Source organism: Oryctolagus cuniculus, chromosome 4 (assembly GCF_051225735.1).
Source record: "Oryctolagus cuniculus isolate XC-2025 breed Fujian yellow rabbit chromosome 4, ASM5122573v1, whole genome shotgun sequence".
Taxonomy (NCBI): domain Eukaryota; kingdom Metazoa; phylum Chordata; class Mammalia; order Lagomorpha; family Leporidae; genus Oryctolagus; species Oryctolagus cuniculus.
The window spans coordinates 55,220,604-55,245,246 of record NC_142870.1 but is presented as its reverse complement, the minus strand read 5'-3'; the positions used below and the strand labels follow the sequence as shown (position 1 = coordinate 55,245,246).

The 24,643-nt window shown below is 41.4% G+C and overlaps 1 protein-coding gene across 50 annotated transcripts in view; it reads left to right on the top strand.

The window, feature by feature from the left end:
* The window catches only part of ABI3BP (ABI family member 3 binding protein), a 295,737-nt gene that overhangs the window by 257,417 nt on the left and 13,677 nt on the right, over positions 1 to 24,643 (top strand). For all 50 annotated transcript variants that reach the window (XM_089331596.1, XM_008267027.5, XM_070071996.2 and 47 more), the window contains 5 exons: positions 1,737 to 1,841; positions 5,174 to 5,302; positions 5,816 to 5,884; positions 13,544 to 13,753; positions 20,244 to 20,352. In XM_089331596.1, coding sequence (XP_089187722.1) covers positions 1,737 to 1,841; positions 5,174 to 5,302; positions 5,816 to 5,884; positions 13,544 to 13,753; positions 20,244 to 20,352 — 622 coding nt within the window. The remainder of the gene's footprint in view (positions 1 to 1,736; positions 1,842 to 5,173; positions 5,303 to 5,815; positions 5,885 to 13,543; positions 13,754 to 20,243; positions 20,353 to 24,643) is intronic.

Genomic DNA, 24,643 nt, shown 5'->3' with positions numbered 1-24,643 from the left:
ATAATAAAAACCTGTAAAGGAAATTCAGGCTGAAGTAGAGAGCTCCAAGCACCTTTAGCCTTGACAACTTCAAAGCCAAGTAGACAGCTTTATGCCAATTGTAAAAAGGTGCCTCTTCCCCCTGCCCTTGAGGTAGACCAGTTAGCAACATGTGTCCCTTGCCGGCCCTCTGGTATAATAGGCTAGGCTTCCACCTGTGGCACCAGCATCCCATATGGGTGCCAGTCCTCATACCAATTGCCCCTTTTGCAATCCAGCTGTCTGCTGTGGCCTGGGAAAGCAGTAGATGATGGCCCAAGTCCTTGGGCCCCTGTGCCCTCAGAGGAGACCCAGAGGAGGCTTCTGGCTTCAGATTGGCCCAGCTCCAGACATTTGGGGATAGAGCCAATGGATGGAAGACCTTTCTGTCTCTCTCTCTCTCTGTCTCTAACTCTCTCTCTCTCAAATAAAATCTTTAAAAGACCAGAAAAGTGTCCCACCTTAGCCAGCTGCACTGAGCAATGTGCATACTGAACCTTGACTCCACCGATCCCTTCCTGGCCAGGCTTCCTGTGTACAGAGCAACCACAACTGTCCATAGTGGCCCTGCTCTCCACAGGTACAGGCTTGCTGCTTCTGACATCAATGTTACTCTGATGTAATCATTTAATAAGTTCTAGCAGTGTCTGTTTAATTATAATTACATACTACAGATGCTCCTTAACTTACAATGGGGTTACATCCCAATCAACCCATTAGAAATTAAACATATCATAAGCTAAAAATGCATTCAGTACATCTAACCTTCCCAACATCAGAGCTGAGCGACGCAGCACAGCTGTGTAGAGTGGTTCTTTACCCATCTGAATGCACAGCTTCCTGGGAGCTGTGGCTCACTGCCCTGCAGAGTCACAAGAGAATATGCTACTGTGTGAGGCTACCCCAAGCAAAGATCAGAATGCCAAAATGGTTACTGCTGAGTGTGTATCACTTTTCACCATCATAAGTCAAATCATCCGAAGGCGGGGGCTATCTGTGGGGTTGGAGATGGGTGGAACACTGGCAGAAGGAGAAATTATATGCTAAAATGGTGTAAGAAACTGGAGTCTCAAAATATAAGCAGTGTGGATAATGAAGTTTAGAAATGCTATTGCGTCTGTATAGAAAACAAAAGATGTTTAATTCTGTGCATTCTCTACAGCTGTTCAAAAGGTAGAGACCTATATAACTTCATCCATAACCAGAGGGTTGTGCATGTATTTTTCAAAAATTTTATTTATTTGAGAGGTAGAATCACAGAGAGAGGGAGAGATGGCTGCAACGCCGGAGCTGGGCTGATCCAAAGCCAGGAGCCATGAACTTCTTTTTCCAGGTCTCCCACGTGTGTACAGGGGTCCAAACACTTGGGCCCTCTTCTACTGCTTTCCCAGGGCAAAGCAGAGAGCTGGATCAGAAGAGCAGCAGCCAGAATTAAAACCAGTGCTCATACAGGATGCTGGTGCTGCACACAGAGACTTAGCCCACTGTACCACAGCACCTGCCCCAGATTGTCCTTATATTAATGTGCTTCATTATTACTACTATTAATGTGCTCCAATGTTAGTTCAGAGGAATGTCAGAATTATGACTCATACTTTTGTACAGAATCTTTTGTCATCCAGCAGCTACTTATCAAACAGTATTTGTTTACTTTGAAAGCATGTGATTTTTGTGCAGTGAATACTAACAGTGGCTTTAACTCTAATGTAATCTCTTAGCCCCAGTCCCAGGGACTCGCCGCCCACCCTTGCCACCTAGACCTCTGCCCCCACGAAGAAAACCTTTACCACCGAATAATGTCACCGGAAAGCCAGGAAGTGCAGGTACGTCCATTGCATACCTTCTTTAGCCACAGTTTCCCCTTGACTGGCCAACCAAAGCCTTTGGAGTGTGAGCTCAGAAAAGCTACTGGTACATGTGACACATTTGGCCCCAAAGACTGAACTTTGTACATTACCGTTTTGCAGACTTGTATCCTGACCCTGGGATAGGTGGAGTAAAAGCAACCATCTCTTCACAGCTAGGCCAGTTTGCTTTTTAAATGTCTACATGCTTGGAGGCTAGATAGAAACTAACTCAGGCCCTTCAACAAGTGGGTAATTTCGGATAAGATTCTGTTGTTGCCAATGCCTAGACATAATGGAAAATGTGATGCCCTGTCGTCGGCTTATCATTCTGTCTCCTGAAATTAAATCCTGGAGATTTCAACGAAAACTCCCCTGTTTGCCAATCTACTTGCTATGCCAGTTAGGGAAGATTTGGGACTAAAAGGCTCAATGTGACTGAACACACCTACCTTGTGCAACAAAATGTGAGTATGTACTGAGCCGTGGTGGTGGTGCTGTCCCTTACAGAATGACCTTTCTCAACCTGAGCGGTTTGTACCTGGTCTTCATCTTGAAGAAATCGTCTCTGGCTTCCCAGAGTAGTCTAGCTTTGCTTCTGTGTTTTCCATGCCCTTGATCCATAGCTCTGTTAGAGCAAAGAACAAATTGTCTTACACCTATTTCTTCATGTGCTTATCTTCTGTGAGACTGTGAGCTGAGCCTTCAGTATGTTTTCTCAATTCCCAGAAGAATAGCCAGTGCTTAACAGAGGATATTAGATAAGTAATGTCTGAGTGAATGAATGAAATGGAGAATCAGTAAAAAGTTGATCCAATCCAGAGCATGGTTTTCCCTCATTTTTATTAAGGGCTCTTCCGCAAGCACCTGCCAACAAATCATAGCATGTGCTCCAACTCTCTTCCTTTTGGAAATCTCTGATTGCTAAATATTTTGTCAGTACAATCAGGATAAAAATGTTAAAGACAGCTGTGAAGGGTGGAACAGATGAGGGTTTATGTGAAGGGGGGTTGTGGGTCATTGTTATTGCAGGAGGGAAGGCACATGCAGTGTTAGGGGTGGTTTATGATATCTCCAGTGCACAGTGAACCCTACATGTTTTTCCCATGGGTTGAGGGAGCAATCAGTCCTTCATCCATGCTTATCATGGCTTTCTGAGTCAAAGCCCAGAGACACGACCTGTAAGGAGACCAGGTTTTCCCCAGTAATTGTAACCTGGGGCAGATGTGACTTGAGTGCCTGCAGCCTTTAGGTCAGACTGGATGAGTCACAGACTGAAAGTGATGCCTTACGGCGCCAGTGGAATCAGGTGCTGCCCCTAGAGAGCTCCCCTGTTCCATGGCTTTGGTTCCTGCCAGAGAAAACCCTTGTTCTCTTGTGTCTTGTGGGCTTTGGTACAGCCCATCCAGCCTGAAGAAGGACCACATACGTATTCTACTTCTGAGATTCATTCTGGTCCCTGCTCCCCATATGGTGCTGTAACAAAAGGAATGGGTGCATGGAGGGCCAAGCAACAAACAGGGGTAGTTGTCTGATTTGGCCGGGCCCATGTCACAGAAAGCATATCTTGAATTCAGGAAATGCACTACATGTCTGGGAGTACTCTGAGGCTCTCTCGCATGTGCCTATGAGCACAACTGGGGCATCTGACGCCTGTGCCCAGCTCCAGATGCGCTGATGCCTCTGAGTCCCCCCTCCCCCAGCTTGTCAGGGTGAAAATGCTGTGCCAGAATTTCCTGCAGACACTGCTGGCTCTGAGCAGCTCACATGGGCTGCAGTGCAGCTTCCTGTGGTTTTTGCTTGCTTCTTACTGTGGCCCACACCCACTAGGACCAGGAGCATGAGTCCCTAGGGGCCAGCCCAGGTGACCTGAGTGACTAATCTGTGATTCCATGCTGAGCCATGGTTCTTAGGTCAGGCTTGTATCCCTAGATGCTTGATTACCCAAGGATGATTCCTTTTCCAAGGAATAGTGTAGAATTCCATGTAACCTCTTCTGTGTTCTGAACACCTAGTCTAGCCTGGGCCTGAAGGTGGATTCAGTTTCATAGACTTACAACTACTTTTTTTAAAAGACCTGATTTGAAAGGCAGATACGCGCATGTGCGTGGACACATGCACTCACACACACCCACACACGCACACACACATGGGGGGGGGGGGTCTTCCATATGCTGGTTCATTCTCAAATGGCTCTAACAGTCAGGGCTGGACCAGACCAAATCCAGGAGCCTGGAATTCCATCAGGGTCTGCCATGTGAATGACAGGGGCCCAGGTACTTGGACAGTAATCTGCTGCTTTTCTAGGTGCATTAGCAGGGAGCTAGATTGGAAGCAGAGGAGCCGAGACTCAAACTGATGCTCAGTAGGGGATACCAGTGTCACAAGTGGCTTACACCACTATGCCCCAGGCCCCTATAGCTGCTTTTTGAGTAGGGGATCCATGGTGAATATAACTCAGGGTAGCATCATTCCTACCACCAGGCCAGAATCATGGACGTTATCCTCTGAAGCCTTTTCCTTCTTTTCCTGTCCTCTCTCATGCCTGCCAGTTAATCTCCAAATCAGGTCATCCTATCTCCCTGACATCTCTCATTGACAGGACCCATTCCATCTGTTCCCACCACCCTTGCTGTGGTTTGCTGCTTCTTCCCTTGCCCACACAACTACCTCAGTCTCCCACTTCTCACTCTCTCACCAGACATGCACCAAAACCAGCCATCTTCTTCCCATCCTGTCGTATTGATTCCCTTTTGAAAATCCGTCAGTGGATCCTTATCACCTACGAGTAACATTCAAATTCGTGGCATGCAAATTCTTTCATGGAGTGCCCTTCTCTGCCCCTCCACTCTCAGCTCTCGCTACGTGCCCTGGGCCCTCTCCACCTGCACCCTTTCAAATTCTACACATCAGGTTGCGTCACACTTCTGACGTGGTTCTTGCCACAACCTCTGAGTAGAACACAGCTCTCCTCCCTGCCCACCAATCACTTCTGCTCTTTTTTTGACATATCCTCTGTGACGACATCCCTTCCGCCCCCACACAGCACCCTCCATCTGTCTCCACAGACATAATCACGCCCTCTTCTTGCCCCATCTGTGACCTTATCTGGTTCTTTCACAAGATCTCTGGTGCTTCCATAGACTTGGCCCACACATCTGTTTCCATCAAGCACTGGGTCTTGTTTTCTCTCCGAGCCTGGCTTAGAGTGCCAAGCCACATGATAAGTGCTTAATAAACATTTATTGAATAAATAAATGGGAAACTTGGCAGTGCTCCTCTAAAGCTGACTACTTGGCCTTGCGTTACAGGAATCATTTCATCAGGACGAGAAACTTCTCCACCCCCGAGGGCAACACTCAGTCCTACTGGAGCCCCCTCGGAGGAAACAGATATAGATAAAAAGCAACCGACAGCTCCCGCTTCTGGAGAGGAACTTGGTTAGTATGTTAGTATAGAGAGGAACTTGGTTGGTACTGGCTTCTTATATGTAAGGTATGAAAATATCTCAAATTAGTGCGTGGTGGGGGAGGGAGGCTTTGTTCTGGTTCTTCTATTTCACTTAAGTTTATGATTATCATGGATCTTTTCCATTGAAATGTATACTTATTTCATTGCTTTGTTTCAGAGTATGCTCCTTTCCTTAGCAGACATGGAGGTGCCCAATTTGGTTCCTAGACAAATCTAGACTATCCAGTGCTTACTACTAAATTGCACATCATTACTAAGTTCACCTGTCTTAATTTATTAATGAGATTCACTGCCTGATAGTAAGTTTAAATTCATTGAACGTGATCAAAGCCTCTTATTGTGGATTAATAATAATACTATGGAAATCAAAGCTATAAGCAATTTACCATGAGGAATTGTAAATATCTTTAGTCTTTACTACTTTTTCATTGTATTGTGAAGCTTTTTTATCTTTTGCCAATATTATTGTCTTCCATTCTCAGGTAACACAACTGACTTTAGCTCAATCCCTACAAGAGAAACGGATCATAGTGGGAAGCCCAGATTCAAAGGTATGTTTGATTAGGCTCCAAATATCAGTTTTGAAGTCAGCTAATGCTATGTAGCAAACAACCATACAAATCTTTGTAGTCTGCTGTGGTAAAAATTGTCATGCATCTATCAATCAGCTGAGAGTCAGCTAATCTAGGATATACTTGGCTGGGTGGTTCTGCTTCTAGCAGCAGATACAGCGAGACCTCTTGTGGACTGAACTCAGATATACCTAATACATGTTCATTCTCGTTTTCTGGACAAAGATCCAACAGTGACCCAGGAGAACTCATTCTCATAACGATAAAAAGAGGTGCATCCAAACATACTGCCGCATTTTAATCTCCTGTTTATATTACATCTGCCAGGTTTTATTGGCCAAAAAAAGTCACACAGAAAAGCTCAAATCCAAGATTGTGCACAGAGAACAGTTTTGAATGATAAATAGCAAATAGACTATGAGATACAGTCCAATATTTCCTTTAGTAATTTTTATCTGAAGTGTAAAATTTGATAATTCTCCCACCATCTCAAGATGCTAAATGGAGGCATATGCATTTGTGCCCCCGTTCCTCCTACCCAACCCACCAACTTCTATAGTATAGATTAGTGTGGAATTCATGGTCTGGTTACAGGTGGCAACATACAGTATAAACCCTTTTTGAGGGGTGAGGGTTGTCTGACTTCTTTTACTCAACATAATGTGGAGATTCATCCATGTTGCTCTACATGTCAGCAGTACCTGTTAATGACATTTGGGTGTCATAATCGTAAACTTGATTGTTTCTGTCTTTCAAGATATTGTTTCATTTTATTTGTGTTGCCAAATTTATATTCACAAAGTTCATAACATTCCATTAACATTCTAGCACCTATAATTTTGGTATCATATCTAAGAAATCATTGACTAATCAGAGGTCACAAAGCTTTTCTCCAGTGGTTTTTTTACGAAAGCTTTATACTTTTACATATAGGCCTAAGATTCACATTGAATAAAATGTTATATATGATATACAGTTACTCTCTTGCTTATAGATGCCCGTTTTTTTTTCCTCCACTGAATTACATTTATACCTTTGTGAAAAAACAGTTGTCCATATAGACATGGATCTATTTGGGGGCTCTCTAATCTGTTCCATTGATCTATTTATCTACTTGTACACCAGTACCACACTTTCTGGATTCCTAAGGTTTTATAATAAACCTTACAATTTGGTTGTATTAGTCTTCCTACATTATTCTTATTTTACAAAGTTGTTTTGGTGATTCTGGGTTCTTTCCATTTACATGTGTAGTTTAGAATCAGCTTGTCTCTGTGTAAAAAAATAATTTGCTTACATTTTGATTGGAACTGCATTGGATCTATACATTCTTGGGAAAAATTCATAAACAATATTAGGTCTTCCCACCCATAATCCTAGTATATGTCATCATTTATTTTAGTCTCCTTTTTTTTAAGATTTATTTATTTGAAAGACACAGAGTGAAAGAAGCAGATAAGTCCACTCTTCCAAATGGCTGCAACAGCCAGAGCTGGGCCAAGCCAAAGCCAACAGCTTCTTCCATGTCTCCAACTTGGGTGCAGGGACCTTGGGCTGTCCTCTTCTGCTTTCCCAGGCCATTAGCAGGAAGCTGGATAAAGAAGTGGAGTGGCTGGGACTTGAACCGGCACCCATATGGGACGCCAGCATCACAGATAGCAATTTAGTACACTAAGCCAAAACACCAGCTCCTATTTAGTTCTTCTTAATTTCATTTACCAATGTTTTCTATTTTTCAGTATACAGAAAACCATAAAAGTAGCATATTGTTTAAATTTCCAATTGTTTGTTGCTAATATGTAGAAAAACAATTGATTTTTGTACAGTGATCATGTATCCTGCAACCCTGCAAAACATGTAAATTCTAGTACCTTTTTAGCATGCTCAAGGGATTTTCTACACAGAGAACTGTGTCATCTCGGGTAAAGTTGTACCTCCTCCTTTCCAGCATGGCTGCCCTTTGCCCTTGCCTGATTGTACTGCCTAGAGCCTCCAGGAAGTAGTGAAGAGAAGGCATCCTTTTCTTGTTGCTAATCACATTTAGTCTTTCGCATTAAGTATGATGCCATCTAAAGACTTCTCATTGTTGTCTTTATTAGGTTGATAAAGTTCCCTTCTGTTCCTACATTAATGAGAATTCTTTTTCAGAAATTGGTCATAGATTATGCCTGATTTATCAGCTTTTATTGAGGTGATATTATTTTTTAGTAGAGTAAGATAATTTCAAAGAATTTATTTATTTTGAAAGAGTTATAGAGCAAAGAAGAGAGATCTTCCATCCACTGGTTCACTCCCCAGATGACTACAATGGCCAGCACTGGGTCAGGCCAAAGACAGGAGTTTCATCTGTCTCGCACTTAGGCAGTAGGAGTCTAAACACGTGGGCCATCTCCCACTGCTTTTCTCAGGCCATCAGCAGGGAGCTGGATTAGAAGTGGAGCAGCTAGTACACAAACTGGCACCCGCATAGTATGCTGGCATCACAGGCAGCAGCTTTACCGACTGCACCACAATGCTCAGCCCCAAAATATTTCATTTTAAACTAACTTTGCATTCTAACAACAAACCCCAATTGGTCATAATGTGTTGTTGTTTTATGTAATGTTGGGTTTAATTGGCCAAAACTGTATTTAGAATTATACTCATGAAGAATACTGGTCTATGGTTTCTTTGAGTTCTGGTATCAGAATAATGCCAAATTATCCTCTTACACTTTCTGGAAGAGTTTATTTGGAATTTAAATTGCTTCTTTGATGAATGATAGTGGTATTTGCCAGTTAAACATTCTAAGCTTCATATTCTTTTAGTGGGAAGCTTTACATAAAAAATTCACTTTCTTTAAGAGATAAAGTGCTACTCTGCTACTCAAAATATGTTTTTCTTCCTTGGTGAGCCTTGGTAATTTATGTCTTTTTTTTTTTTAATTTGACAGATAGAGTTAGAGAGAGAGAGAGAGAAAGGTCTTCCTTCCGTTGGTTCACTCCCCAAATGGCCGCTACGGCCGACGTTGTGCCGATCTGAAGCCAGGAGCCAGGTGCTTCCTCCCGGTCTCCCATGCGGGTGCAGGGGCCCAAGCACTTGGGCCATCCTCCACTGCCTTCCCGGGCCACAGTGGAGAGCTGGACTGGAAGAGGAGCAACCGGGACTAGAACCCGGTGCCCATATGGGATGCCGGCGCTGCAGGCAGAGAATTAACTGAGTGAGCCACGGCGCCGGCCCCATGTCTTTTTACATATTAGTTCATTTCATCTAAGTTGTCAGCGTTAGTGGCATAGAGTTGTTTATATTATTCTCTTATTGTCATTTTAATACTGGAATTTGTATTGTTGTCATACTCTCATTCTTGATATTTCTAAAGAGTGTCTTTCTCCCTCTGTTGCTTGGTCAGTCCGGCTCTAGGTTTATTAGTTCCTTGATCTAAAACAGCCAACTTTTTGCGGCACTGATTTTCTCTATTTGTTATTGATTTATTTCTTTTTATTCCTACTTCCTTTCTTCTACCTAAATTTGGGTTTAACTTGCTCTTTCAACTCTAGTTTCTTAGGATGAAGACAACCTCATTGATGTCCAACCTCTCTTCTTGTTTAATGTATCATTTAATTCCTCATACTTTCCCTTTGATAAGATTTAAGCAACATCCAAATTTTTTGATAACTTGTATCTTCATTTTTACTCTGATCAAAATATTTTAATCTCATTTTTATTCCTTCCTTGACACATTGATTATTATTTATTCTGTGTGTACTTACAAAAAGATACATATTCTCCTATCTCTAATGGGACCCTGAAATAACTTAATAGAACTGCTATAACAAAATAGCCCACACTTTGTGGCTTGAACAATAGATTTTAATTTCTCATGGTTCTGGGGGCAGGAAGTCTGAGATCAGTGGTGTAGGTTCCTCTGAGGCCTCGCTCCTTGGCTTGCAGATGGCTGCTTCTCACTTTGTCCTCCCGTGGCCTTTCTTTTTTTTTTTTTTAAGATTTGTTTATTTATTTGAAAGGCAGAGTTACAGAGGCAGAAGCATGGACACAGAGAGATGACTTCCATCCGCTGGTTTACTCCCCAGATGCTGCAGCTCCCGGAGCTGCGCCAATCTGAAGCCAGGAGCCAGGAGCTTCTTCCCAGTCTCCCACACAGGTGCAGGAGCCCAAGGATTTGGGCCATAGAAAAGAGTTGGATAAGAAGTGAAGCAGCCAGAACTCAAACTGCCACCCATATGGGATGCTGGTACTATAGGCAGCAGCTTTGCCTGCTCTGCCACAGCGCCAGCCCCCGATGGCCTTTCCTGTGTGCATGTGCGTCCCTGGGGTATCCTCATAAGGACACAAGTCAGACTAGGTTAGGGCCCCACCTTTCTGACCTTATTTGACTTTAGTCTACCTCTTCAGGTCCCTAAGTCCAACTATAGTTACTGGAGGTTAGGGTTTCAGCATATGAATTTTAGAGGAACACAATTCAATCCATAGCAATATTCTATAAATATTAGTTTAGTCAAGTTGCTTGATTCTTTTGTGCTGGTGTTTCTATTTCTTCTATTAATTTGTGGATAGAAATTTGACTATAATTGTGAATTTATTTCTACTTTCAGTTCTGTCCATCTTTGCCTTAAATATTTTAAAGATCTGTGCCTAGAGTGTATATTACTTATGATTGTGATACATTACTGATTGATTGATTGTGAAAACCTTTTGGCTTCCTGGTAATAGTCATTGCTCTAAAATAGAATGTGTTGACATTTATGTATCCAGACAGGCATTCTTTTGATTAATGCAATCTTTCCTCATCCTTTTGTTTTTAACCTGTTAGTCTGTATGTATGTATGTATGTATGTATATATATATGAATGTATATATATATATGTATGTACGTATATATGTATGTATGTATGTATGTATGTGTGTATATATATATATATATATATGACAGGCAGAGTGGACAGTGAGAGAGAGAGAGACAGAAAGGTCTTCCTTTGCCGTTGGTTCACCCTCCAATGGCCACCGCAGCCGGCGCGCTGCGGCTGGCGCACCACACTGATCCGATGGCAGGAGCCAGGTACTTATCCTGGTCTCCCATGGAGTGCAGGGCCCAAGTATTTGGGCCATCCTCCACTGCACTCCCTGACCACAGCAGAGAGCTGGCTGGAAGAGGGGCAACCGGGACAGAATCCGGCGCCCCGACCGGGACTAGAACCCGGTGTGCCGGCGCCGCAAGGTGGAAGATTAGCCTAGTGAGCCGCGGCGCCGCCGGCAGTCTGTTTATATTTAAAACTGTTTCTGATAAACATACAGCTAGTTGGTTCTTGTTTTTAATCCAGTCTGATAATCTCTCCCACTTCATTTTGGGTGTGTAGAACGTTACGCATAATATGACTATTGATATTGTTAGATTTATATCTTCACTTCGCGAATTTGTCTTCTGTTGCTCCCATCTATTCTCTGCTCCCTGTTTTTACCTTTTTGAACCTTCTTTCAGATGATTTTGTGATGCCATTGTATGTTTTTTATTGTCCTATTAGCTGAAACTTTGTTTTAGATGTTACCATTCGAGTTTATAGTATGCATCTTCAAATTATCACAATATCTTTCCATAGTAATACACAACTTCACATGTAAAAACTCATATACTAGTATGTGAAGGGACTTCAAAAAGTTCATGGAATGGAATTAAAAGATCATTTGGGTTGAAAAATTTGGAAATCTAAGCAGTTTTCTCATAATACAGATTTTCCAAAACTTTTTGAGGATCCCTCATAGCTTCTTTTCTTTCCTCCTGGTCTTTTGGCTATTATCACACATTTTACTTTTACAGGTTATATGCATTATACTAAATCATTTTTGTGTAAACAGTAAATTGTCTTTTAGAGAGGCTAAAATAATAATTTTTTAAAAGACTGAATATTTACCTATATACTTACTGTGTCTAGTGCTGCTTCTCTTTGTGTGGGTCCACTTTTCCATCTTGTATTATCTTCCTTCTACCAAAGACTTCCATTACAGTATCTCACAGTGTGAGTCTGCTGGTACTGAATGACTACAGATTTTCTGAGTCTAAAAAAAAAATTGCTTTTTTTTTCAAAAATATATTTTCACAAGTTATTGAATTTTAGATGATAAATTATCCCTTTCAATATTTCAAGATGTTTCTCCATTGCCCTGCTACTTGCATTCTTTTCGATGAGAAATCTGGAGTAATTCTTATCTTTGTTCTATGCATATCTTTTTTTCTTTCCTCTGCCTCCTATAAAAATTTCCTCTTTATCACTAGTTTTGAGAAACTTGATTATGATGTGCTTGTTTTCTTCTTGTCTGTTGTGCTTAGATTTCTTTGAACTCTGGTTCTCTGAGTTTAGAAGTTTAATCATATTTTGAAACTTCAGGATCGTTACTTTTTGAAATGTGTTTTTCCACACCCCCCTTACTTTAGGTAATTCAATTACATGTATGTGAAATCAGTTGAAGTTGTCTCATAGCTCATGAATCTTTAATTTTTTCTTTATTTTTGTTTTTGATAGTTTTTATTGCTATGCCTTCAGCTTCATTAATGTCTTATTCTGCTGAATCCTAAGTGTATTAATCCTATGCAACATATTTTACATAGTACACATTGTATCTTTCATCTCTGGAGTTATGATTCAGATCTTTTGTGTATGTTCATGTCTTTGCTTTTAAGCATATAGATAGTAGAGTAGCTGTTTATTTATTTTTGCAAAATGTTTTTTTTTCCTCAGTACATACTCTTTTTATTTTTCCCCAAAGAAACCTTTGAGATAGTTGTTTATTATATTCATCTGATAATTTGAACATCTATGCAAATTCTAATTTGGCTTCAAATGAATTATCTTTCTCCTCATTATGGGTAATATTTTCTGTTAATTATACCTAATTGCATGCTAAAATTTTTTATTCCTGTAACATTCTTGTGTTTTGTTTTGGGGTGCAGTAAAATTTCTTAAGACCATTTGACCTCTGAGTTTGGTTAAGCTACCACTTTTGCAGTGCCAGCATTCCATTTGGGCTCCAGTTTGAGTCCTGGCTGCTCCATTTCCAATCCAGCTCCCTGCTAATGCTCCTGGGACAGCAGCAGAAGATGGCAAGGTCCCTGGATCCCTGCCACACACAGGGGAGACACAGAAGAAGCTCCTGGCTCCTGGCTTGGCATGGCCCATTCCCAGTTGTTGCAGCCATTTGGGAAATCAACCAAAGGATGGAAGATTTCTCTCCCTCTATCTCTCCTTCTCTGTAACTCTGACTTTCAAATAAATATTTTTAAAGAGATTTCTTAAGTGGGACCAGAACTGTACTTAATGTAATAGACTAATTATTGGCTATTACTGAGGTAAGACCCAATGCCTCATAAATTAGGAAGTTTAAACCATGCCCAGGGGAACCAAATTACTTTTGAATATTAGTATAAGGTAAATATATTTAGAGAAGTAGATCAAAAGTAACATCTATAGCATGTATTCCAGAAACAGGATTTGGGGATATTCACAAATCAGAACTGTCACTTCACTGCATTCAGCCATCAACTTAGAATTCCAGACCCAGTGTGCTAGCACAAGTAATTACACTTTTGAGCTCTCCTCCACCTTCTTGACAAGCTCCAAGTCGCTAAATGTCAGCATCCTCTCTCAGGTCCTCATGTGCGATACATCCAGAAACCCGACAGCAGGCCCTGCTCCATCACCGACTCCGTCAAACGGTTCCCCACAGAGGAAGCCACAGAGGGAAATGCCACCAGCCCACCGCTGAACCCACCCACCAACCTCACTGTGGTCACTGTGGAAGGCTGCCCCTCATTTGTCATCTTGGACTGGGAAAAGCCATTAAATGACACTGTCACTGGTAAGAATATGGATGAGGACTTGTCCCTGGGGTGGGAAACTTTGATAACACTTTACACTAGGAGTGGGTACCCTAAGTCACACTGTGGCATGTACAGCATATCTGGGAGGAACAAGTCTACTGTCTTTCTGGTCCTTTATTATCAAAAGTGTTACAAGATGGAGAAGATCATCTTTGTCCTTGTTGTGAGCTCCCTGTGATTCAGCAGATCTCTTTAAGCTGTGTTCCTTTCCTCTCAGAACTGTATTTCATGGTGTGAAGATAATGGCTGGTATTTTCATTACAAAGGAAATTACAGAAAATAGAGAAGAGACCATTGCCAATGATATTTAAACTAGCGTTCCTTTCACTAACTCCGTTTCTAAATTGACGTAGAGCTTTGAAGGAGGCCAAAAATTATTTTAACTGTCATGGGAGAAATGAAATGAAAATATAATTCCTGGTCAATTTTTTGCTCATTTCAGGAAATTGTGATTCTACCACTATGTACCCAGTTTCTCTAAAAATGATTGAAAAATATAAGAAACCCTGGGTCAGTTGAATTTGTTGTACGGTGATTTGATTCTCTGTGGTGAACAGGAAGGTCGGATAAGAGAGGAAGAGGTAAAAAGATTAACAACCCAAATTAGCTAGAGAATACAGCAAATATCACGAGCTTCCTGTTGCCTGGGTCCCCAGGGGTTAATCAAAAAGGTGTCAGAGTAGAGAGTGGAGGATGCAGGTTCTGCCAAAAACATTGTCTACTATAAAATAAGGATGAAAGCAGCCGTTTCTCCTCAGACAAAACTGTGTGATCAGGGTAACTTCCCATGTAAAGAGTTAATGCTTAGTTGGAATTGTTTATCATATATTGTGATTCTTCCATTTGCACACAAAGCTAGCCTCTGTTTTGAGAAAGTAGCAACCCCTACCCATGCTCATGGGGACTCATCCAGCTTCTTGGGACTGTGCAGGTAGGTATTACCATCCCAGTGTCTAAAATATCAGTCTCTTAGTACTGATCAGGTACATGTATTAAAATGACCAAACTCTTGATCCATACACTAGGCTAGTAAGAAATTCCTGTGACAGTCTTAGGTTCAGTTCTCTAAAAATCAAGTGACTCCATCTTCCCTAAAGTTGTAATTATGAAGTGTATGAAGTTTGTAACTGTAAAGCTATATAGTTATGCATACATTCCTACAGACTTATTTCTAAGGGTACAGTTTAAGAACTTGCCATGGAACCCCAAATCCCCTTAAGCTGAGTGGTAAAATACCATCGTAAGTATTAAAGTGATCACATGGATAGGATTAAGTGTTTAAGTGATCATATAAATAGGATTAAGTGTCTGGTAATAGAACAAAAAGGAGTGAATGCTCCAAAATGGGAAGCAGTCCATATAGCAGACTCAGAGAATGACAATCACGTTAAGTAGCACTCTCAGCTCAGAATCAGCCCTTAAGGCATTCTTGTCTGGCTGAAAAACCCACAAGAGTATTTTAGGCATGGAAAGTCAAGACACTGCTGCAAAAAATATTATACATGAAGGATCTCTGTGAGTGAGACCCCAGTGGAAGGAAGTGGTCATCAATGAAGGAGGTATTTTTCTCTGAAGGGAGAATAGAACTTCCACTTTGCTTATGGCCTTATCTAAATACTGATGGAATTTGTGGATTCAAAAGGCTTGCATAGCCTAGGCAGCTCATGTCAAGAGCCTTGGGTGGTCACTGACGTCATACCTAAGAGTGTCAATTGTTAAATTAATAAGAGTCACTATGCACTAACTTCCCATGCAGAACCTCTGTCCTCAATGAGTTGTCTAGCCCTTGTCTAGACTGTTGAGGAACAGGGTTTTTTTTTGTTTTGGTGTGTGTGTGTGTGTGTGTGTGTGTGTGTACAGATTGTTGAAATCTTAGTATTGAGTTGGTCCTCTATGTATAAAAAAATTGAAAATAAATCTTAGTGGAGAATGAAACTGGGAATAGGAGAGGGAAGGGGGGGAGTAGGAGTGTGGGTGGGAGGGCAGGTATGGTGGGAAGAATCACTATATTCTTAAAATTGTACTTATGAAATGCGTAAAATTTGTATTCTTTAAATAAAAGATTTCTTTGGGGGAAAAAACAAAGTAGGAAAAAGAACCTGGTGTGAGTGAGTGAATGAATGAATGAAAAATAAATAAAAAATAAAAAATAAGAATCAAGTGACTATAAAAATTTCATTTGCCTTAAAGATGTGGGCATTGAGCTGGAATTGGCTCATCTAATGCATCTAATCATCTAATACATATCCAGTTAGATTTGAAAAGTTTGTGGAGGTGTTGGTATTTGGAGCAGCAATTAAGATACCTCTGAAGATAATCACATCCCATATCAGAGTGCCTGGGTTCAAGTCTTGACCCTGCTTCCAATTCCAGCTAATCTGCACCTGGTTGGGGGGGTGGGGGTGGGGGGGACAGGTTATGGCTCAAGTACTTGAGTCCCTGATACAGGGAAAGCCAGACTGAGTTTGGGGTTCATGGATTTGGCCTTGCCCAGCCCCGATTATTATGGGCATATGGGGCATAAACCAACATATGGAAGATTGATCTATCAGTCATTTTTCTCTCCTACCCTTTCTCTCCCCCTCCACACTCCTATCTCTCTGCCTTTCAGATAAATACATTAAAAATTTTTGTTTGTGAAAAAAAATTAAAAGATAAGTTTACTTTGGTGCCAAAAAATTTTGGAGTCTGTATGTACAAGGATCTTCAAAAAGTTCATGGAAATGCATGCTATGAAAAAAATTGCATGTTTTCAAAATTTTTGGCATCAGAATTTTGGTTTTACATTTATTTATTTATTTTAAAGTCACACAGAAAGAGAGCTCTTCCATACACTGCTTTACTCCCCAAGTACCCATAATACCCAGGGCCTACCTATGCTAAAGCCAAGAGCCTTGAACCCAATCCTGCTCTTCCACATTTATGGTATGGACCATGGTGCTTGTTCCAGCACCTGCTGCCTCCCAGGATTTACATTAGCAAAAAGCTGGAATGAGAAGCAGAGACAGGACTCGAATCCAGGCACTCTGATACGGGTTGCAGTACACTAAGCCACCTCTTAACTGCTGCACCAAATGCTCATCCCCAAAATAAACTTACCTTCTAGTTCCATTTTTCCACACACATTTTGAAACTGGTTCATACGTCATTAGCAACTTATTTGACTTTTTAAAGCTGAATGCTTTTCCTTTCTGATAATATAAATGTTTAACTTCAGAGAGTCAGAATAAAGAGTACTTCATCCATCTAATCAACTGTTTCAGTAATATTACTACATGTTGGTGGGTTCCTTGAGATCAGCCACATGATATAGTACTTGTAATAACAATTCTTATGGACAAGAACAATTGAAATAAGTTCATAATTAGCCATTGCTCACCTAGTCCATATTTAAACATTGGACCATTTGCCCAATTCTCACTTCGATCTTTTTCCTGTTTTGTTTTTAATGTCCCACTGAATACCACAACTTGATTTCACATGTGATTGTTTCCAAACCAGAAGCTCAGATAATACAGAGATTAATTCTTATTCCAAGGGAACTGCTTTGCAAGAAGAGACTGAGACAGACAACAAAAAGAGTAAACTGTGTTACTTGTTGTCCCTGGAGTTGATTGCTGTCAGTACCTTTGTTGTTGTTCTTAACCCTTAGTGCCACAGTCATGTTTAGTCAATACATCCAAGTTGCTTCTTTCCCTTCCACACTAAAGTGCAAGGTGCACAAGCTTTAGTTTCCTTACCCGGAACAATAATAGTCATTTCCACCATTATCAATTTATTGTGAGGATAAAATTAGAGGATTTTAATATGTAGCATAAATTAGAAACTCTTCAGTTACTGTTTGTCGGTAGTAACAATAGGATAAGCTATTTTTGTAATTTTAAGGAAAACAAAAAGACACTATTACTTTAACGTGTTAAAAATGAAAGGTATGTTGACAATGCAAAGACATATTTTTTAAAAGCTAGAATTATGACTTATATGCTGAATGTATTTTAATTATGAACACATCTTCTAGATTCTTCTTAAAGATAAAACACTCAGTGGGAAAAAACTACTAAATCAGCTTTTTATTTTGTTTTTTTTTTTAATTTAGGTATACAATTCTCATGTATTTCATGTATACAGATTTACGAACACAGTGCTACTTCCCATCTCATTCTCCCTCCTGTCCCTGTTTCTCCCTTCCTCCTCTTCCTCTCCTGTCCCCACTCTTAATGTTTACAATAATCTTTCATTTTACTTTATACTCATAAAATTAACCCTATACTAAGTAATGAGTTCAGTAAAAAGCATGAAGATAAAAAAAACACTGTTCATCAACAGTAAAGACAAGGGCTATAAACAATCTTAAAAGCTCAAAATGTGAGTTTCACTCCTATACATTACATTTTTAGTACTCTGTTCGTTACCAAAGATCAAGGAAAACATATGGTATTTGTTGTTTTTGGACTGGCTTATTTCTGTAAGTATAATGGTTTCCAGTTGCATCCATTTTGTTGCAAAATACAGGATTTCAGGTTTTTTTAACCACTGCATAGTACTCCATAATGTATGTATACTATAATTTCTTTATCCAGTCCTCAGTTGATGACATCTGGGTTGATTCCATGTATTACCTATGGTGAATTGAGCTGCAATTAACATGGGGTTACAGATCACTCTTATATGCTGATTTCGTTTCCCTGAGGTAAATTCCCAGAAGTAGGATGGCTGGGTCATATGGTGTCTCTGTTTTCAGCTTTCTAAGCTATCTCCATACCATCTTCCACAGAGGCTATACTATGTTTACATTCCCACCAACAGTGGAGTAGGGTACCCTTTTCCCCCATGTCCTCACCAGCATTTATTGTTTGTTGATTTCTGTGTGTGAGCCATTCTAACTGGGGCAAGGTAAAACCTCATTATGGTTTGGATTTGCATTTCCCTGATGAGCAATTTTTAGGGCTCCAGGCTGGACTCACACCAGGCTCCCCCTCTGGCTATACCACCAGTGACATGGGCTGCTGCATTCTGCTCTCTTCTCAATTTCCAAAGCTGGCGCTTCCTCCAGCTCTGGGTTGTGGGGGTCCTGTGTTGTGTCCAGGTTCATGGCTGCATGTTCATGCCTTCTAGGCTGACCCACTGTGTCCCTCTTCCTTCTGTAGATTTTCTACTGTAGATTTTGCTACAGCTCTCCTCTGGGAATGCCCTTCCTCCGCAATCTTTGCTACTATTTTCCCCTAGCTTAAAGCAATATGTCGGCTGGCGCCGCGGCTCACTAGGCTAATCCTCCGCCTTGCGGCGCTGGCACACTGGGTTCTAGTCCCGATCGGGGAGCCGGATTCTGTCCCAGTTGCCCCTCTTCCAGGCCAGCTCTCTGCTGTGGCCAGGGAGTGCAGTGGAGGATGGCCCAAGTGCTTGGGCCCTGCACCCGCATGGGAGACCAGGATAAGTACCTGGCTCCTGCCATCGGATCAGCGCGGTGCACCAGCCGCAGTGCGCCGGCCGTGGTGGCCATTGGAGGGTGAACCAACGGCAAAGGAAGACCTTTCTCTCTGTCTCTCTGTCTCACTGTCCACTCTGCCTGTCAAAAAAAAAAAAAAAAAAAAAAAGGCAATATGTCCTTTCCCTGTTCCGTCATCTTGAGGAATTAAGGTGATGCTGGCCTCATAGAAGGAGTTTGAGAGGGTTCCCTCCCTTTCAATTGTTTTGAATAGCTTGAGAAGAATAGGAATTAGTTCTTTAAAAGTCTGGTAGAATTCAGCAGTAAAGCCACCCAGTCCTTGGTTAACTGTTACTTGCAACTATGTTTGAAACTCACTTTTTTTTGTAATAATACCTCATCTGCAGTGGCCTCTTCCCCACTCTGTGGTAAAGCAACATGGGGTAGGAAACACAGCTTCTTCTCAAGCACCATTAACCATCCAGTGCTTTCCCCAAACTCGGCTTCCCAGTGGTGACGAACTGTCTCACCAACCTAGCAAAATCATGGCCTGTGAACCCACAGCAACTGCAGGAAGGCCGTCCATCTTCACCAGCTACCAACCTGCCACTGCTCTATTTCAAGGACATCAGAAATAGCCAATGAGAAGCTCCCAAAATGCTTTGGGGACTTTGGTCATCTGGTGACTACTAAACTCATCTGGAAATTGCTAATGTATGAGGGTACTTCAAAAAGTTTGTGGAAAACAACATTTTGCTGCAATTTTTTTTGGAATTGCTGCATACAAGAGGTCTTAAAAAGTCATAGAAAGGTACACACAAAAACATCAACAATAGCAACAACTGGATTTAAACATTTTGCACCAAAATATACATGTCTTATAATTCCATTTTTATGAACACTTTTAAATACCTTCATACAAGATCAGATTGTCTCCACAACTATGATCTCACTTGCTCACTTTTAAAATCTGAGCAGTTACTTGTGCTACTAATCAGCTGGGACATAAAGACAAGTATCTGTTGGCTGTTTTCTGTTTTCAGAATATGAAGTAATATCCAGAGAAAATGGATCAATCAGTGGGAAGAACAAGTCCGTTCAAATTACAAATCAGACTTTCTCCACAGTAGAAAATCTGAAACCAGATACAAGGTAAGCTATCCATGCCATTTCAGAATTCTTCCTGAGAAAAAGTCATAATCTAAGAAATAAATTATATCACCTTTATCTCAAAGAGGGGTATGCCTACTTCGTGTTTGTATACGTGGCACTAAATACTTCTGGATTCATATTTTGAACATACGCACATTATTGGTGGGGACTGAAGAGGACAGCTGCAACAGAAAACTCGGCACTAAGTGTTGATACTAAATACCGAAACTCAGAGAGGGAAAGCAGTGGAGCAGAGGCGGCTGGTGCCTGCACGTGCTCAACCCCATTGGAAGCTCCAGGGCATTCAGCTGTCTGCTGGAAAGGGGAGGGCAAAGGGCAAAGAAATGGAAGCCATGGGACCATAGTGAAAGCTTTTAAAGTTAATGAAAATGCTGCAGACTTGTCTCAGACACAGCAATCCTTTGTTGTTTTGATTGTGGATAAAATGAGAAGAGCGTTTCGACAATAGAGGTGTGTATTTTTAGCAATGTGTTATAATGAACGATTTTTCAAAGTATCCATTATTCCACTTTGATAATAGGTCATTCATATTGCTGTATAGTCTTTTGATTCCTCCTTCAAATATTTTACCAGTTTATTTTATTATCTAAGGAAAAATAAGGGCTTTCGACATTGCTAGAGTTGTAGGAGAGAAGTTCTAAAAGGAGGTTTCTTTTGTATTTTTTTGTAAGTTTCACTTAGGACTTTCAGTGTCATCAACTGACTGAGTGGACTTGGGTATCAATAGTGAGGTCAGTTTTGGCTCTGACTAGGGAAGCTCTCCTTTCTAATCTTTTTAGGGAAAAAGAAACATCTAACTCGCTGAAAATGGTGTGCTGTATTTAAACTTCAGTCCTATACTGCAAAAATAACACTTCTTCCACAAGGTGTGGGGTTTTTTTCTTTAAGTTTCTCTATTTTGAGCTGTAACATGGAAAATTTTGGAACCACTAACTTCCTTATAAGATTGAAATTAGCCAAAATAAGCATATATTTCAGGAAAGGCCCACACGATGATCTTGGTACTGTTTTCTTAACAAGATTGAGAGAAAGCCTACTTATACTATAATGTATTTTAAAGAAAGAGAAAAATGTGATCTAATTTGGACTTTTTAATAGGTGAATTTGTACTTGGATGTTTTTCCTCTTCAGTTTCCTGCTTTTTATTCCAGTTAATAAAAAGTGATCTGGGTTGTACAATATGTTCACTGGACAACATCCAATTTCTAGATGTTCATTGTGTTCCTTTTCTGAATCAGGCTGTCCTCAAATTCTCTTACAGTGCACCTATTAGCTCACCATCAGAACGTAAACTAGTTATTCCAGAAACATTTTAAGCTCGATTCGTCTCTGAAAAGGTCTGTGTTTCTGTGCAGATAAGATTTATTAAGTGCCAGGGATGTGCTCCGTGGTGTGCTTGGTGCTGTGGCCGCCCCCGCACTGGCAGCTGGAAGGGAGGCAGCTGCCAGCCCAGCATTCTACACAAAGTGGGGAGAGCGTGGGTAGAAGTGTGCTCAAGGCGCTGCAGGAGCCCAGGATGGGTGGCAGCCACAAAGTCTGGAGAAGGGAGCAAGATCGCCCAGGAAAAGGGCGCTTGGGTTGAGCCATGAGGGCTGGGAGGGATGAAGGGAGCCCGGCGACTGGGGGACGGGAAGGGAATGCCAGAGAGAACAGCGCCTGAGTGCACTGAAGCCCGAGGCGGCACGTTGTGTGCAGTCAATGACTGGCTGTTTTCCCCAGCGTGCATGGTAAAAAGTGACTGGAGGAGGAGGAAGCCAAGAGTGGAAACCCGGTCAGGGAGGACCTGGTAAGCCAGGTCAGGAAATGGGGTGACCCAGAAGGGTATGACCGAGGGCTGGCACTCTTTCAGTTTTCATCCTTGAGCTAATTGTAATGAGCAACAGTTGCTAGAATAAATGTCGCAGCATTTTGTTACTGTCTTTGCAGGAGTGCCATGTGGGCATCTGACCAGATTGGTGAAGTCAGTGAGGGAGAATAAACTATCCTTGGGCTGAGCTCCATTTCTGTCTGTAGTCCCAGGTCGTGGGGTTCCTTTGTAGCATCTGGTTGGCATGGTTTCAGGACTTGGGCTAAATGTTTCTGGAGTGGCCTCAGACTGAAAAGACAGCACAGGTTCTTTTTTTCTCCTCCTTTAGGTGGTGTGTCCTTCCCTCTTGGGTCCATCATCAGTGGGCTTTAACCTTGGCATGAATTTGACACCTCTCCATGTATCTACAAGTAGTTCATTTGATGCTGTTTTTAGAGTTTGGAATGATCGAATGGAATCCATTAGGATATCAAGATCATTATTTTTCATATAGAAACTGAGTATTCTTTGCCCGAAATAGTTGGGACCAGCGGAGTTTTTCAGATTTGGGAATATCTGCATAGACTTTGCTGGCTGAATATCCCTGATCCAAAACACCCAAAATATGAAGTACCTTGAAATCTAAAACTCTTTTTTAAAAATGTTTTCAATTTATTTGTTTGAGAGGCAGGAAGACACGCAGACAAAGTGAGCTTCCATCTACTGGTTCTCTCCCCAAATGCCTGCAACAGCTGAGACTTGTCCAGGCTCAAGCTGAGAGCCAAGAACCCAGTTCAGCTCTCCCACCTGAGTGGCAGGGACACAGCTACTTAAGCCATCACTTGCTGCCTCCCAGAGTCTGCATTAGCAGGAAGCTTGAATCGAGAGGAAAGCCAGGATTCAAACCCAGACACTCCTATATGGGTTGCAGGTATCCCAACCTGACATCTTAACCAGTAGGCCAAATCTTTAGAGGTTTCATGTTGGCACTCAAGAATTTCAGATGTTCAGAATAGGAATGCTCAACCTGTTTATGCATCATGATTTTAAATCAATAGTTTGAAGTAAATATTTTCCAATGGATGAAAATAGAAAACATGTACACAAAGACGTTCTGATGAAAACTGTTTAGTCTACAATTTCTGAAACTTGGTGGTGGTCCCATAGCTCAGTAGGTCCCAGTCCCCAGCGAGGCTGCACGTGCATTCTGCCTCTGTCTTAACAAGCGTGTCAGAGATGAATGGGCAAAAATGTTTTGAGCTGAAATATTAAAATGATGTGTTGAAGTCCCTATTAGACAAAATACTGGGTTAAGGAAGAATAAAGCAAAGTAAATTATTCACTTAATTTGAGATTTCTGAAGCCTAGAAGTACCTACACAATGACAACTAACACTCATGAGTGCGAAGATCCTAAAAGAGCAGACCAAACGTAGGGCTCACACCAAGGCCCAGGATTCAGAAGGAGGACGAGTGCCGCATGGAATACTGAGGCTGGAATAGAGAGGAAGCCTGCACAGGATGCAGCACCAGGTGTTTTTTATTAGCGACAAAGAAGAGCTCTTAGTCCTAGTCTAATGCTTGGAGGAAACTTTGAACAAAATATATAGCAAAATTGAATTTCTAAAGCAGGCAAATTTTGAGTTATAGCACTTAAAATCCCCCCATAAGGATCTGGAATTCTCTACTGAATAATTGGAAGATAATGACTTCTAAAAGAATTTTAACTCTTTTCCAGTGCTAGAGGAGTCATGGAAATAATTTCTTGAAGGAACATTTTCCGTCACTTTTTCTGACTAAAAAACATGAGGTCTAAAAACAGACGATAATTACTGTCCACTCTTTACATACCTGCATGGGTGGAGTACAGCTTGAGGTTGGATCTTTTCACTCAGGAGAACCAAGGAAGATTATGGATCAATGGTGATTTCCTTGTGAAATTCTAAATGGTCTCACAGTAACCAGAAACAAAAAATATGCCCTCCTTTTCCTTCTCACAGTGAATGCCAACCTTCTGCCCATTTGTGTACCTTAGCAAGGGTTTATCTACTCTGCAGAAGCTCAAAAGCCTCCCGTAGTAAGGGACCATCCCGCTGATGGGAGCTTGGTTCTGCACCTGGCATTTGATGTCCCTGTCTAAACAGAGCAGAGCTGCACGGCTGCCCTGGGGTACCTGTGTACAGCTCCAAAGTGGCACACGGGTGCCCTCCCCAGCCCAGGCCTGTGGCTCCTGCTACTGCAGGAGGCTGTGGTCATATGTGTGAACAGAGAAGGCAGATCATTGTGGGGGAACCATAGCCGTTAGTCAAGTGATACAAAAGAGATGTGTTAACTCAAGTAAATTGTGTCTTTTTCTTTGGAGGGTCCCTCTCACACCAAATACAATGTAGGGATGCTAGCATCCAGCTGAATCAGTATCCACTAGCCCACTCCACAATACTTGTCTCCCATTGATTCCCCCACAAAACCTTTCCTGTTCTAGGAT